Raw genomic sequence first — 17,216 nt, 5'->3', positions numbered from 1 at the left:
CTATACAGAATTTAGTACGAAACTAATACTTCAAAAAAAGAACTATTTTAAACTATTTTTGCTATCAATCACATTATTTAACCACACCATATCTACACCACACTAGATATGACCCTTTTATTGAATTATTAGTAATTTACTTGGGATAAACGGTATGTTCCCAAATGCTTTTACATGACTCTGAATGAAATAAATGACAATAAAAGAGTGCATAAATGCACTCTTTTATTTATTTATTTTTAATAGATACCTATTTAGTTAATTTTATAAGATGCATTTCGGAAACATGCGTGCACAAATTATGTACCGTAGTAAGTATATCTATATTCTGAAATGGTCATCAAATCGCGTTAACATGTTCATTTATGGAATCTCTAATGACTAGTGCATCTAAATTGGAGGATACTATACAATATAATATATCACTTGAAAGTAATCTAGTGTTTTGAGTGTTTTATAATATTAGAATACGGTATTTGACAACTAATCAAATCAGTAACTTTTTATCAAACGTCAAAACGCACGCTTAGTATGTGAGATTCTATGAAATACTGGCATGTGACGTCACATCATCATGACATACTTTTTTAGTAAAATCGATAATTTAAATGGTTATTACTTACACTTAAAACTAACAAAAGACGTGGATTTTATGTGTATTCGGAAACCCTCTATTTAATGATTACTGAGAAATATTTTATTTGTGATATAGGCAAATACCCAATTTTAAACCTGTGTCAGGTTCGTATTAGATGTTTTGTTCACAAACGTACCTGGCGCATACCTGCGACTTCATCCACGTGGACTACACATCCGTCCAATAGCTTGAGCTGTGCGTTGATAGATCAGTCAGTTAGTCACCTTTTCCTTTAATTTATTTAAATTGTTGTAGCTTAATCGTATTTTCAAAAAATATATAAGATATATTTAAAAAATAATATTGCTGATTTCCACAATATTTAGTTCGCAAGAATCAATCATAGTAATTTTTATTTATTCATAAAATACTATAATGTGAAATACATAGCAAACCCCTTATGTATTTTAAACATGTTTTAAATCCTGATTTAAACAAAAATATTTTTGTATTTTTCAATACCAGTAATTTTCGCACAAAAGGTGCTGCCTACTGCATGACACCATCCATATGTTTGAGAAGCATCACATAGGCTCGCATTACCAATGCTCGTTAACAGAAAACAAATTAATAAATTATACTCTGCCCTGATGGGTGCGTGGGAAAACTGCGAGGTGCTTAATTTATTCATATTATTTATCTAGGCTATCTACTACGTGGACGGGTTGGAACAAATATGATTTGCATCTGCGTTTTAGTTTGCGCCCAGGAGGCCTACGACGCAGGACGAACCTAATGTTGGATGCATAGCAAGTGCTTATACTTTGATGCGCATTGAAATATAAAATAACAATGTCCATACATTATTTCACTGTACTAATTTCAAACAAAACAACTAAGTAAAACACACCTCAGACACACATCTGACATCACACACATGCTTCGATTATTCTGTTTGAATTAAAAAAATTGAACGAATGGAATTGAAAGGAATTTGCCGCCACCCGCACTAACCTGGTGAGGGATGGCGCGGGTGACGTGCGGGTGTGCGGGGCGTCCCCTGTCTTATACCCCGATTGCCATCTCTACCTGTCGCGTACTACAGGTATACCTAATCATATCGCTGTCCCTCAACGTAAAAAAAAGTATGTCAATGGTGCTAGCCTATCATCATCATGATGATCAACCCATATCCGGCTCACTACGGAGCACGGGTCTCCTCTCAGAGTAAGAAGGGTTTTGGCCATAGTCTACCACGTTGGCCATGTGCGGATTGGTAGACTTCACACACCTTTGAGAACATTGTGGAGAACTCTCAGGCATGCAGGTTTCCTCACGATGTTTTCCTTCACCGTTAAAGCAAGTGATATTTAGTTAATTAAAACGCACATAACTACGAAAAGTTAGAGAACCCCCGACCTCCGATTAGAAGGCGGACGTCCTAACCACTAGGCTATCACAGCTTAGGCTATACTTACATATTATTTGCACTTAAAACTTAAAACAGTTAAAATCAAAACGAGGTTGCTAACACGTTTAAACATTTAACAACTCATAAAACGTAACAAATCCAAGTCGGAACGCAAATGTGAGCACAAAGTGAAGTGTCAGATAAAAAAGCATTAGAATGCGTTTTACAACAGAACCCGACGACGATAAATATTCATGGAAATATGCACGCATCCTGGATTCCGTTTATAGAGGAAAATAAGAACGCGGACAGATTATTGCCTATTACGGCTAGATAAGTACTTATCCTATAGGTAAGTAGGTATATAGACTCTTATGTTTCATTCTTACTTTATTGGATCGGAAAGTGAGGTCATTTTGGTTATGGTAAAGTAAAATGCTTTTTCTATTTAGAATAATGCATATAAAATACCCTTCTCACTCTGAGAGGAAACCTGTGCTCTGTAGTGAGCCGGTGATGGGTTGATCATGATGATGATGATGATATACAATAAGCGGCGATGGCCGGCTAAGACGTCAGAGGCCTATTCGGGAGGTTGTGGGTGTCCCGGGCACGCACCACTAACTTTTCGGAATTATGTGCGTTTTAAATTTTAATATTTAAATTAAATATAACTTGTTTTAACGGTAAAAATTTGATGTCTGAGAGTTCTCCATAATATTCCCTAATAGCATGTATAATGAGCCTCAATAAGAGCCTCAATAGGTCAAGGAGCGGACTGAATTTTGAAAGATCGGCGGTTCAAACCCAACCCGTTGCACTGTTGTCGTACCCACTGCCGATCCGCAAGTCTACTGCCACTTGGCCAGCGTGGTGGACTGTGGTGAAACCCTTCTCATACTCAGAAGAGACCCGTGCTCTGTAGTGAACCGGCTATGGGTTGATTATGATGATGTTGAATATCCTTTTTTTTAAAGGTGTGTGAAGTCTGCCATTTCGCACTTAACCAACTTGGTAGACTAAACCCTTCTCATTCTAAGAGGAGACCCATGCTCGGTATGCGATGGGTTGATCATGATGATTTGATGAAGTCAAAAGTCAATGCTAAGAGACGATATTAGGAAAGCACTGATTTGGAAGAAGTGTGTTGAAAAGACGACGACCTTAGATTAATTATGTTATGACGACGTTGACTTTATGCTCCAACAAGCTAAGTACTCCTTACCTACTAGTACATACAGTGTACCCTTCGATAAAGTGCAACTCGAAACTGGACCGTAAATTATATCAACAAAAAAAATAAAAAATTACTTACCCACCTACCTACTTAGTTACTGATATTTTTTTCAAACAGTCAAAAATGCACTTTTATTACAAAAGCAAAATTTAAGTCATCACGACTATCATCGCGTCTGATCATAGTCAAACTTAATTCCGTACTTAAGTGAAAAAAAAATCTTTGTCTATATACCTACCTCTATCTATCGTAGGTAAATCGATTCTTAAGTCAAGAACATGGAAGTATTGTCTGTTACCAATATTAGAAGAGGAAAAGAAAAATATTATATAAAATATTGACTACTTAATTTAAAATTCTACCCACCTCAAACGATTAATTTATAACTTTTTGCGATAATATCTTTCACTGAATAATGCCTCCGACGTATTGAGTTGTTGGCCGTAGAGATTGAAACTCCCTACACCTAAAAGTGCACCCCCACATAATGTTACGAAGACGCAAGAAACTAAAAAGTAATTAAAAGTATTTTTCTATTTAGGGTTCCGTAGCCGAATGACAAAAAACGGAACCCTTATAGATTCGTCGTGTCTGTCGGTCTGTCTGTCTGTCTGTCCGTCCGTATGTCACAGCCACTTTTCTACGAAACTTTATAGTTTGCTCTATGAACTTTATAGTACTTTATACTTTCGAAACTTTATAGTAGCCTATGAGCTATACTGTTGAAACTTGGTACAGCGCTATACTGCTGGCATAAATCTGTCTCGTTATGCCAGCAGTATAGCGCTGTCTCTTTTTTACAGGAGTGTTATAATGAAATTCAGTACAACATTATAACACTCGTTTGGATGCTTTAATGGTTATTAAGATATTGGGTGTTTTAATGTTGGCAATAAGCTAACTGTTTCAGAATCTTTTATAGAGGATTTAAAGCATGGGTGTAGATAAACATAATAAGATAGTAGAACATTTCGATGGTGCAATCAGAGTGTAAACCAAATATTAATAAATTAATTGAACTATGAATATATTTGACTAAATGACCCGCCCCGGCTTTGCAAAGTCAGTTCTCGCTTCAGTCATAAAGCGTAAATAATAATAATCTTCTTCATTCCCTATCCCGTGGGAATTTCGAAAATAGCGGCTTCATTCCTTTTCTAAATTATAAAGGATAGTTCTATGAAACATTTTAGCTTTCTAGATCTAGGAGTGTTCACAACGCGCCCTGGTGTGAGAAGAAGCCGATTTGCGAGACATCACTGCCTCTAACATAAGGCACCTCTCTGTTCCGATGCTTCTGCAAATAAGAAATTTAAATATAATAAGCGATTAATTTAAATATAATAAGTAATTATATTTATAGAAAACAATTAGTTTTGTCTATTTTTCTTTATGCGATTCTTCGTAGAGTTTATGATTTCCTGTTTTTGTTCCTTGTACGCGTAATTACTTGTTGATCAGTGATTATAAATCATAAATAGAATAATGCACGTCTTATGCAATAATAAATATAAGGTAAGGGCTTAATATCAGTCGATTAAAATAATGATCGACTAAGACTGTAAGTCGATTATATAAAAGCTAGAAACAAGAAAAGTTAACGGTCCTATAAAGTAAAATTGACAATTTTAAATTTCTGTGTAGAATCAGTATTAATAAGGAATTAGAATCCAAACTTTTTACCTAAATATATAAAACGAAAAGGTAACTGACTGACTGACTGATCTATCAACGCACAGCTCAAACTACTGAATGGATCGGGCTGAAATTCGTCATACAGATTGTTACGTAGACATCTGCTATGAAAGGATTTTTGTCAATTTTAGCTCTAAAGGGGTAAAATAGGGGGGCCGAAAACACACAAAATAAGATCATAATTATTATAATCAGGCCGCAATAATGCACAATTCAAGCTCCTCAACACGTCCCTTGCATACCAATTAGTGAACTGCCGTCAAAGCTGATTCTTATAATCGTGTTAATCGAAATGAACTGATATTGAAAACAATTGACAGGGTAGCGCACGATTTAAGTACCGATTTAGAGATTGCAAGGAAGTTATCGATATTATCGTAATCTACAGGGATCGAGACAGTTTTCCTTATCGATAGAGTTGACGAGCCGAATGCGTCGTGTAACATTGTAAGCAAAATATTATGTTATGTGTAGCAAAACTTCAATCAATTCGTTTAAATCAGGAATACTGTATGTATTTAGCACCGGGTTCCGAACAAACTCAAATTTGAAACTTTAAAATATTTGCTAAGACACTACTGTATTTTTTTTGTAGTTTGTGCAATTATCATTATAAAATCCTTAATTTTCTTAGCATCTATCTTTTAAATCGCTTCGTATAAAAAGTAGATCCTTAGGTAGTATTCGTAAGCCATTAAATAGCCTTAAGATTATAATAAATCGTTAATTTACTACTTATATTCCAAAGCTACTGATGTGTGGTTTCATATGGGTGGAAATTTGGAAAACCTTTATTCATGGAAATTTATATTCTATGCTATACAGAAAACTCGTATTTTTCTAGACTTAGCTGTACCTTTGAGCTGTACGTTAATAAGTATTAGATTTCTGTTGTAATATTTCGCTGTTGATTTGCCCATCCATACTATCATACTAATATTATAAATGCGAAACTGTGTCTGTCTGTCTGTCTACTATAGCTTTTCACAGCCCATCAGCTTAACCGATTTTGATGAAATTTGAAACAGCCCCGGCATATAAGCTAACTCTGTAGTTGGCTTACATCCCGGGGAAGGACATAGGCTACTTTTTATCCAGGAAAATCAAAGAGTTCCCACGTGATTTTTAAAAACCTAAAACCACGCCGACGAAGTCGCGGGCATCATCTAGTAATAAATAAAATGAAATTGACATGAGTAAGTCAGTGAGTTTCTCTTTTTATTATAAAAATAATATTTAGGTATATCGATATTAATCTTTATACATCCCTACTCATTTCATAAAACGCACGATTTTCATGTCCCCTGCCACGTGTGCACCGCTAACACACGACATAAGCTTACACCCTGAATTTATAATCTGTAAATAAAATTATTCTTTGTTTTCACCCTTTCTAATCGCTTCATACGCACGCTCTTTTAACACGTGCCCAGCACCGCGACTGAATTTAAATCGATTTTTTATAAAAATGATATCGATTTAAACACAAAGGGATGTTAACCGTGCGCCGATTCTATCGATGTTCCTTAGCGGCCCGTTAAAAGTGACAATAACGGATATTTCGGCTTTCTATTTGTGATCTCATCCCATATTGTAAGAAATAGAAACGGATGGACGCTATTAACCACTGTCGGTAGAATAATCGAGTCAAAAACTTCGGAGAATAAACAAAATTGAAACAGCTGTAAACAGTATTATGTGATATTTCTAATATAACAATTTTTAAAAATACTTCTTAAAATTGTTGTAAAATTGTCATTTTATTATTATGCAATTTCCAAAAAAAAAATCTAAAAGTCTCTAAAATAGGGAATTAGGAGATACCTACTCTAACTATCTAAATATAGGTATTTTGGATCAGGATTTCTGCAAACTGGTACCGTTTCCAGCACTAAATGAAAACCGCGGTGGACGAGTGGGTAGGTGTAGGTATCTAATCTTCTGCACTGTGTACCGATGACATTTCACTTTAAATAGCTACAGATACCTACTTACTTATTTAGTTTTACGATTTTTTTTATGCTAGCTTTTCTTTCTTATAAGTCTATATTTTTAACCGACTTCAAAAGAAGGAGGAGGTTCTCAATTCGTCGGAATCTTTTTTTTTTTTTTTTTATGTATGTTCCCCGATTACTCAAAAACGCCTGGACCGATTTTGAAAATTCTTTTTTTGTTTGAAAGGGTATACTTCAAAGTTGGTCCCATTTCAATTTGGTGAAGATCTGATGAACATCTTCGAAGATAGATACTGGAACTCCTCAACGGATAAGAGTAAATTGCTCGCGATCAGTGTAATAGCTTAGTAAACAGTAGATTTTTAACCAGTCATAGCATAATTCCATGGGGCCACTAAAAATTGTGAAATAAATTTTTTTTACAAAAAAAATAAAAACCGACTTCGTTACATAAACACTAAAAATTGAAAAATAATTTAATTTATTACCGAATATATTATGTATACAAGAGTTAATATAGTTCCATAATAATATTTTTTGGGGTCGGTGCCAATGAGGTGCCATTGTGGAGTCCCATAAAAATATGAAGTCTAGACGATTCGCGCAGCTAAAGCTAATTGGCACCGGCACCAAAAAGTATTATTATGGAACTATAATAACTCTTGTATACATAATATATTCGGTAATAAATTAAATTATTTTTCAATTTTTAGTGTTTATGTAACGAAGTCGGTTTTTATTTTTTTTGTTAAATTTTTTTATCTATATCTATACTATTATATAAAAAGGTAATGTCGTTAAGTTTGTTTGTAGGGGGTAATCTTTGGAACTACTGAACCGATTTTAAAAATTCTTTCACCAGTAGAAAGCTACATTATTCCTGAGTGACATAGGCTATACGGGATCTTTAAAAAAACTAAATCTACGCGGGCGAAGCCGCGGGGATCAGTTAGTTTCTTATAAAAAGATAATGGTCGTAGGAATCTAGGTACCTATGCCTAAGTAAGTATACATATACCTAGATTCCTACAATCTCTGCATTAAAAAATAGGTAGGTAGGTACCTACCCAGTTAGCTAGTTTTTACTTCCCTACCTATTTTTTACTTTATTATAATTTATAACACATCCTTAAAAGTATGAATCTACTACATAGTAGTAAATAAGTGTTAGATATTTTTTTATGTCCGTCTGTTTATTTATAGAACTGGCATAGACCGTGGAAAGCAAAGTAATTCCAATAAGTATTATTTATGTTTGGAAGTGTTTTATTAATTAACTTTTCTTTTGTTTATTAAAAACTAAATCACAGTGACATCTGCATACGTCAACGATTTTTAGCTAGTACCTAGCAGGGTGATTCTACAACAACTGCGCTCACAAGTTACAACATCACCATAACGTATCTAACGCGAGCAATGTCCAATAGATGGCGTAAGGAAACAGTTTAAAAACAATTGCATTTCATTTTAGGTAATAATTATTATGCATATAATTAATAATTATGTACATTTAATTTTTTTTATATAATCATTAAATAATATTAGTCAATTGATGTCAAATTGCGGTCGAACATATCGTAATCCCTGTTTGCAGACAAAAATTTCTTTTGACCTTCACAAATGGGTGCGTCAACTAAAGTGAAAACTGAAAAACGAAAAAAATGCAACAATAACACAATCATCATTAAAATTTATTGTACGGTACCTTATGGTAGGTACGGCTCTACAGGATTAAACAAATTATTCAAATTCTGGCAAATGTTACGATATTTCTGCATTCAGCACACACACTGGCCACATTATTCCACCAACTCAACCACGGAGGAGTGTGCTCAACAGTTAATTACATTCGGATTAGCGGGAATATGCGGAACGATACGATTGACGCCGCATCGGCTACACAATTCGCGATAATCACGAATCATTTGCCGGATCCCGATAGTAGAGCTATACCATTACATGCAATTAAAGAAACGAAAAACTGTAGACACACCCTTCGTTCAGCCTGGTTTAATGACATAATAAAGGAGCAACAGTTAGGTATCATAAATCTCGCTAGAAAACTACTTATCTATGATTCATGTGAGAGTGCAAGACAATGCTTTCAATTTTATGAAATACTAGCTTGTTTCCACAACTTCATCCGCATGGACTAGAATTTCAAACCCCTATTTGACTTCGGGGTTGAACTTTCAAAAATCCTTTCTTAGCGGATACTTACGTTATAATAGCTATCTGCTTGCCAAATGTCAGACCGATCCGCCCAGTAGTTTGAGCTGTGTGTTGATAGATCAGTCAGTTAGTCAGTCACCTTTTCCTTTTATTTATTTAGATAGATGTTGAAAATCGTTGTTGACATTATTATAACATACTCGTAGATATCTTACTTAATTAGTTACTTACGACCTTTCCTTACGCAATTTACTTTATATAGTGTACACTTGTCTTCAAATTCAGCTAAAAACGATTGGATTTCGTCAAAACCGCACACCGGGTCTCCTCCAGGTGTACAAGTTTTTAGTTTGAAGCAGTAGAATAAGGCTAGTTTTTCTCTTACTATCGGATTATCATAGTCATTTGGATGCTGAAAATAAAACTAATAAATAGAGTCAGTATATAAGTGTCTACAAAGAGCTAAAAAATGTCTCCATTTTTTAAACCAACTTAACAAAGCGTTATGTATTCAATCCGTTTATTTATTATGTATGTATGTCGGTGATTATCTCAAAGAGCAACGAACCGATTTTGATATTTTTTTCAGTTCAGTTTTTCATAATTTCAGGAAGGTTTTATTATATAATTTTAGGTGTCTTCTTAAGAACCTACACAATTATATAAAGGTGCACTTAAGTATTTTTGATTGATAAGTAGACCGATTTCTCTGACATTTCTGAACCGATTTCAAAAAATATTTTAGTAATCATAATGATTTTGTCGAATATAAATTAACTTTGATTACGGCTTGGCTTACTGTATTACGTCTTAATTATATATAAATTATATAATTAAGACGTAATACAATACAATACAATCAAAGTAGGCGTTATTTACTTTTCTATAGCACTTGGTTGCTGTTATCAAACTTTCAAAAAAATAGTACCTAATACTCACATTAGAAAGAGATGTGCAATTGATACGACATGAAATATAAATTAAAACTAAAAAATAACAATTACACAATGTTAATAACAAAAAAAATAGAGAATGATATTAAAATTTTGGTAATAAGTACTTTAACAATCTTACAGAAACAAATATTTATAACGCGAAAGAACATCACTGTTGAAAGAGATTTTACAATAAAACAAGGAATTCTTTATTAATGTGCACAAAGTCATAGCTAATTACACGCCCGAAGAATTTAATATCCTTTGCAGAACTTTATGTTGGTTACGGTGAAATCTGTAAAGAAAATACGTTTATTTTTCTTCCATGGCCCGATTTTAATAACTATGTACAATTACGGGAGACATTAATTAATTTAATTTTATTACTGACCAATAAATTTACCCTGCCCAATTTATCTTTAGATTCACTTTTGCTCGATTGCGACAAATAGTACGTATAATTATAGTCACATACAAAATAGAACCCAAAAAAATTTAAAAATTCATTCGTATAATCTAAAATCACCTAAATGTGGTTGAGGGGATATTTCACGGGCACTATAAATAATATCATTAGCTCCTCCTGTAGAATATTGTTAAAATACTTTCACAGTAAAAAATTGAAATTGTAACATTTCTTCCTAATTAGCTAGCTGATTCCACTTTTGTATGCTTTGGCTACGGGTAAACCTTTATTTAACAATTATTGTTTATCATACCTACAAAGTAATAATATTCTATTTCGTCAAGCAGAGAAATGGGAGAGAATGAATTATTTAGTTAGAACTTACCGTGACCTTTATCACAGTTATGGCTATACAAATCACAAGCTGTTTTGAATTTTCGTCGTTTGTTAAGTCGTCGATCTCTACCGCAGACAACACCGCCTGTCCTGTGACAGTACTTCGTTCGCCAGCACCAATACTCATTGATGATTGAAGCTTGACTTGGGTGTATCGTTATTCTGGTTTTCTGAGGTTTAGTTATCTACGAGTAAGAAGAGAACAGTCTTATTGTTTACATACCAGTACCAGTGTCTTCATTTTAGTGCTTTCTATTTCCTATCGTTTCTTCTAAACTCGCGGGATAAACCCTTCTTTATCTAAATTTTATTACTAAAGTCGAAAAACTAAAAAAGAAATCAGATATACAAATTTCACTTAATGAGAAATTATAGTAACAAACTTAAGCTAATTTAAAAAATTACCTACATTCTTCTGAATCTAACAATGTTCCTATATCCTATCATCATAATGATTTTTAACCTATTGTTGACTCATTGATGATTATTACATTTCAAAAACAGAATGAATAAATAAACTATTACTTTGATATATCTTATTTAATTAAGCTTAATTAGACGTTCTACATCAACAAATCTTTGATGTATTAACAATAAAATAGTTTTATTATCACTTATTTCATTTTATATTTAAAAGTATCCATTCATGTTCCTCAATCACTTTCATTATCATTATAATTAGCCTCATCCGTTGTTCCCAGATATCCTTCTTGTAATCCATAATATAATTTCTTTGCTGTATTTTCTTGGTGTGAACCCTTTTCGTTGTCTTCTTTACTTGCTTGATCAGCCTTATAATCACCATCAGCACCTTCAGATTCATTTACGATATTGTCTTTATAGACTTCGTCGTCTTGGGGTTCCTCATCGGCTTCATCAATTTCATTTTCATCATCTTCATCATCAGTTTGCTCTTTATCTGTTTCGCCAGTTTCATCTTCTTTACTAACTCTATTAGTTCCGTCTTCTTTGCTTGCTTTACTAACTTTATTCTCTTTGCATGATTCTGGTTTTTTTTCTGCTCTATTTACTTCATCGTCTTCCTTACTTTCTCCATCAGGCACATCTTCATTACTCACTGAATTAATTCCGTTCCCTTTATTTGCTTCAACCTCTTGAATTGTATGATCATATTCAGTCTCTTTACTATCTCTAACGTCACTATTCACATTATTTAATCCGTTTGCTTCATCATCATCGTCACCTTTAGATTCATTTGCATTAGCCTCATTTTTACTTCCATCATGAGCATCATTATTATCTGTTACTTTATCATCTGCCCATTGTTTATTATCTATTGATGGCAAATTCTGGCAGTTTTTGGCATTAGTTTTTCGGTAATCTATAAAATAAGGCGTAAAATTAAGAAAATTTTAATATAATGGCTGATCTCAGTCATGGCATAGAAAAATCAAAAAATAACATCTAAATATGTTCTATATAGCACCGTAGTACATATTTATATAAAAAACAAGCACTGAAAATTCCTTACTAGCATTTTTCAAACAGTTATACTCTTTCATATCACAAGAATCCAAAAATCTCTGAACGTTGACTTTCATGTCCTGTCCGCATTTCTCTTTGCCATCGTGAATACAAATTTTAGCGCTGTAGCATTTTTTCTGAAATAAAATAGATTATGATATAATTATTTTCTGGTGTTAATAATTGAAATTATGAATGATTACAATGAATAACTGGCTTATCTGTTTATTTTAATCCTGAAAATATATTAATTGCATTCCATAGCAATTTCACTTTTAGTATTACGTTTTGACGCATTTTAAAAATTGAAATCTGGGATGCTCTTTCGACTTTCGTATAAAGAGATTTAGTTTTTTCAAAAAAAAATTAAGCTCTTTAACAGTGAAATCTCTACGTCTGCAAAACTTACATTAGTGGCATCAGATTTCTCCAAAATTGACACAAAGAAAGCAGTACCTAGAACAAGACAGTAACGAACCAAAATATTCGTTTTGTAAACGTGTGTGCAGAAAAAAATTCACAATTTTATTTTTAGTGCTTACCCAGTAGGAGTAATTTCACGCACATATTGCATTTATTTTATTTGTTTACAACATTTCATTTCTATTGAAAAATGTTTTGTAGTACCTAACTATAAATCAATTATAATTTCTCAAACCAAATCGACATAAAATGGTAGTAAGAAAACACTATAGACATACATTTTTTATATTTTTGATGCTAATTTGCTTATGCAACGCACTGTATCAAAGAAAGATAAAACGATTTTATGTGTGTATCAATACAAACAAGCAAACAAACTTCTAACTTTTTTAATTAGGATAATGTGTAAAGTATTATGATAAGTTCCTCTAAAGTCTAAAGGAAGAAAATTGACAAATTCGCTTTTTTGTACATTTACAGTAAAATTCTATATGTCTAAACACATAGAAAAGACAATGGTAAAATCGATGATAGAATGTGAAAAAGAAGATTTATGTTGCGGTGCTTCTAAAAAGAAGACTTTAAATTACTACATTTAGGTCACATTTTTTGAGTGGTTTTACTCTCATGCGTTTTATATCTTCTGTCTTACTCATTAGCGAGAACACATTTTATGCACCATATAACTACATATATATATTATAATCTATGGTATGTCATTTTTGGGTAAAATTATCCCTCTTAATTACATTAATTCCAGTCCAATTGTTTCAAAGCTTCCGTGTGCATCCATGGTGAAAAACGTATTTGTGGATTAGAACCTACGACTAGAGAAGTAAGATGGTTTCTCAATACATGTGATATACATGAATTCAATTGCGAATATGGCACTAGTAAGTATTTAATCTAAGTATACTTTAATATGGGAGTTAGAGCATTGAATTACTACATATGTCGGTACCAAAGTTAGAAAGAGCCTGAGAGTTCTCCATATTGAGAGAGGAGACCGTGCTCAGTAGTGGGCCGGTGATGGGTTGAGATTAGGTTAATTTGATTTTTCGTTTATTTTTCAGAATTCATAAAATCACACAGAAGTCGATGTCGCCATGTCCCGCCATTATAATCCTGAATTTTCTGTACTAGACCACATTCTTAGAACAATGCGTCAGGAAGTTTAGATTAACCCTTTGGACAATATGATGTTTTAGTAAACAGTGGTATAGGTACGTGAAACTATGAAACCAACGTTACTTGTGGAGAATCAGTCGACACTAGAAGCTAGCTACTATCTGAAGCTATGGTATCAACACAGATAACAGGTAAATAATATAGCTGTATATGCTATGCTTTTTATTTAATTTTTAAATTTATAAGATCTAATTTAAATATTTTTATGTATTTTTGATTTTAATTTAGATTTCAGTTTATTTTATAGAATTGTTAATTAATTATTTCGACAAAAATGCCGTTGAATATAGTATGTTTTGTTAAATATTGGAAAATAAATAAGGGATGTGTAAGGTGAACCCCATTAAATTGATAAGTTTCACAATTATGTCTCATATCTTAGTATGGCATCTTCACATAATATATGTGTCGTTGAGATCTACAAAACGTCACATAGGTATGAGTGATAGGGACAACGCTCTACAAAGCCGAAATATCATTCTAGAGGTCGATGTACATTATTTTCTGCCGCGTACGTAAGTATTTCTGCAACCGCAACCAATTTCATCAATTAAAAAAAGTGTTATATGCGTAGCAGTTCTTCTAGTCACCTGTCTTCTGGCGACATTGGTGTCCCCGCATGGACCTCCACGCGACCGCGACAATGAAGACATCGCCATGGGACGGAAGGTAAAAAAAGTATGATCTGCTCTTGTTAATTAAAAGGATCAAAATGTAAATTAATACAAGAGAAAATGTTTATCATAATTCACAAATTGTTTTAGAATGACCCAATACCTAATTAGACGACTACTTAAGTTTAACAATTTTCATAAAAAAATTAAACGCAGGTACAGGAAATATTTATCTATTTATTATTTGAAATGTGCATCCGGATTAATTTTTAATATTATAAAATTATTCTATAAAATTGAAACGGCATAAACGCCGATTAGAATTTTGCAGGTGGTGTAAGGACTAAGGAGCAAAACAAATGCACTCTGGCCTGCCCCCCAATTGTGTAAGAATAACCATTTCATGGCTATCGCAATCGTCAAGAAATTCTGCCATTTGATTGGTTGATTCGCTGTTTACATTTTTTCACAGCCAATCAAAGGGCAGAATTCTTGACGATTGCGATAGCCATGAAATGGTTATTCTTACACAATTGGGGGGCTGGTCCGCACAATACCTAAGAACTCCACTTTTTCAAATTTCACGAATTGTAAACCTATTGCTTCTCGCAATAAGGCAGCAATATATTCATTATCCTAAATACGTTATAGACTAGGAGCCAGCACGTGCCAGACTTTCGTTATTTTATAAAAGCTGAATGTTTCTCTGCATATTGTCCCCAACACTGCGAGGAACGTTTCTTTGGATGTTTTTTTGGACCATGGTGGCTTTGGGAGTTAAAGGTGTAAAAAATCTTACGTCAAAGTATAGGTATAGTCTAATTTTTTTATATTTTCTTCGGAATACTACTACTTATTAGAAATCACGTCATGCATTGCTAGACACTTAGTATCGTGGTAACCCCCTGCCAGACACTCTTAAAACTTTAATAATTTAGGCAGGAGCTGGCAATGCATGACGTGTTATCTAATACTATTCCAAAGAAAATAAAAAAACTTTATACTTTGACGTAAGTTTTTTTTACACATTTATTACCTGTAATCTCCCAAAGCCACCATGGTCCAAACTTCATAGTCGCTGATCATTCCTACCTGTGTTGGGGACAATACGCAGAGAAACTTTCAGCTTTTATAAAATAACGAAGGTCTGGCATGCGCTGGCTCTCTCCCTATTATTGTATGTGGTCTCCTTCTTTCTATAGATGGGACCTAAATGGTGCAGTATGGCAAAGGTGTGCAACCATGACCGCGTGCCGATATGCGGCATCAGCCACGCTGGTGATGTCATGGGCTTCAGGGACCTCTGCGACATGTTTGATTACAACTGTATTAGACGAAGGAGTGAGTTGGTTGATTCTGCATTTTTTTAAATACAAATAGCGAGCAAAAAAGCAGTAGGGTCCCCTGATGTTAAGTGATTACCGCCGCCCATGAACATTTGCAGCACCAGAGGAACTGCCGATGCGTAGCCGGCACTTCAGGAATTTGTTGGTCCGCCTCTTGAACAACTCCATGTTGTATTCACTTAGCGTGATCTTTGCCTGTTTTATCACATAAGTATTAATATAATCATAGTTATATCAACTCTAGCTTTTAGTCTAAATCCTTTCTTAGTAGAAGTCTACGTTACAGTACCTACACAGAGAACCTAAATGAGAAATCTCAAGTTTCTAGCGTCACCAGGAAAATAGCTATTGTTTTGTCAGTCAGTAAGTTTCTCCTTTTATAAATAAGTATATACCAATATAATATAATCTTTCTTCAGATTGATAAAAAGAAAGCATTACTTTTTACTACTTTGTCAAAAAATTTGTGTACCTGTTTCCTGACTGGATAATATGTTGGCTTAATTCTTTATTGTAAACACCTTGTCTTCCCATATCCATACAAATAAACTATTTCATTTCATTTACAGACTATAAGCAGGCAGCGTGTCCCGAAGACAAGTCCATCCTCACAGTGTCCCGACGCCCAACAAATACTTTTTATGATGACAAATAACCAATTTACTTATATCTTTTAAGTTCTTTAAAACGTTTATTATAAAACATATTATTATGTAAGAATTGTAATAGATTAATCAATAAGTCTATATCGAAAAATTAAAATTATAAAACTACAGTAGAACTAAAACATAAAAGCCTAGTTTCAATAATTCTGTATCTATAAGACTTTTAGATATTTTACTAATTATTATTATCATTTAATTAGTGATAATAGTTTGCCATTGCACTCTTGTGTATCAATATTAATAAAATAAAAACAGAAAAATAACTTTTTTTGGATTTTTCCTATATTTACTTACCTTTTTCATAAAATAACTTTAGATAGTAAAATTGGTATTTCTGTAATTATGCGAAGAAGATTTTTTTTTTGATACGAGTTTGAAGTTGCAGCTTTTGTTTGCTGAAGAGTCATTGTGGTTTGTTGACAGCTTTGTACTCGTAGAACAAGAATTTTTCTCGAAGTCATTCTAGGCCCAGACCAGAGTTCTAAATGATTGCTCATCATCATCATCATTTCAACACGTCGTCGACCCGTTACTGAGCATGGATACACTCTCAGAATGAGAACTGTTTCTGTTGGTGGTACGATAAAAAATAAATAAAATAGTAAACCACTGGTAGGCTGTGAACACCTTAGAGAACATCAAGGATACAGTGTAACCTATTTGCGTGTGATTGCCTAAAACGCACATAATAATATCTCCGAAAAGCTAGCG

General features: G+C 33.5%; 2 protein-coding genes across 4 annotated transcripts; one reads left to right on the top strand and one right to left on the bottom strand.

Annotated features, from left to right (window-relative positions):
- Positions 1–2,220: 2,220 nt before the first annotated feature.
- LOC117992595 (uncharacterized) lies at positions 2,221–16,624 on the top strand. 3 transcript variants are annotated; one of them, XM_069505932.1, is made up of 6 exons: positions 2,322–2,340; positions 13,453–13,585; positions 13,766–14,011; positions 14,455–14,558; positions 15,697–15,835; positions 16,410–16,624. In XM_069505932.1, the coding sequence occupies exons 3-6, from the start codon at positions 13,990–13,992 to the stop codon at positions 16,493–16,495; spliced, it is 351 nt and encodes a 116-aa protein (XP_069362033.1). In that variant the 5' UTR covers positions 2,322–2,340; positions 13,453–13,585; positions 13,766–13,989; the 3' UTR covers positions 16,496–16,624. The 3 variants fall into 3 exon arrangements, with proteins under 3 accessions (XP_069362034.1, XP_069362033.1, XP_069362035.1); XM_069505934.1 differs by lacking the exon at positions 2,322–2,340 and adding an exon at positions 12,657–13,040 and having other exon boundaries at positions 14,455–14,549; positions 16,410–16,622; XM_069505933.1 differs by lacking the exon at positions 13,453–13,585 and having other exon boundaries at positions 2,221–2,340.
- LOC117992596 (uncharacterized) lies at positions 10,198–12,863 on the bottom strand. The gene is made up of 4 exons (XM_069505935.1): positions 12,812–12,863; positions 12,679–12,725; positions 10,774–10,969; positions 10,198–10,277 (listed from the first exon to the last, which is right to left on the bottom strand). The coding sequence occupies exons 1-4, from the start codon at positions 12,834–12,836 to the stop codon at positions 10,237–10,239; spliced, it is 309 nt and encodes a 102-aa protein (XP_069362036.1). The 5' UTR covers positions 12,837–12,863; the 3' UTR covers positions 10,198–10,236.
- Positions 16,625–17,216: the final 592 nt, after the last annotated feature.

Source organism: Maniola hyperantus, chromosome 21, assembly GCF_902806685.2.
Source record: "Maniola hyperantus chromosome 21, iAphHyp1.2, whole genome shotgun sequence".
Taxonomy (NCBI): domain Eukaryota; kingdom Metazoa; phylum Arthropoda; class Insecta; order Lepidoptera; family Nymphalidae; genus Maniola; species Maniola hyperantus.
Note: the sequence above shows the minus strand (reverse complement) of the source record. Positions and strands in the feature narration are given on the sequence as shown.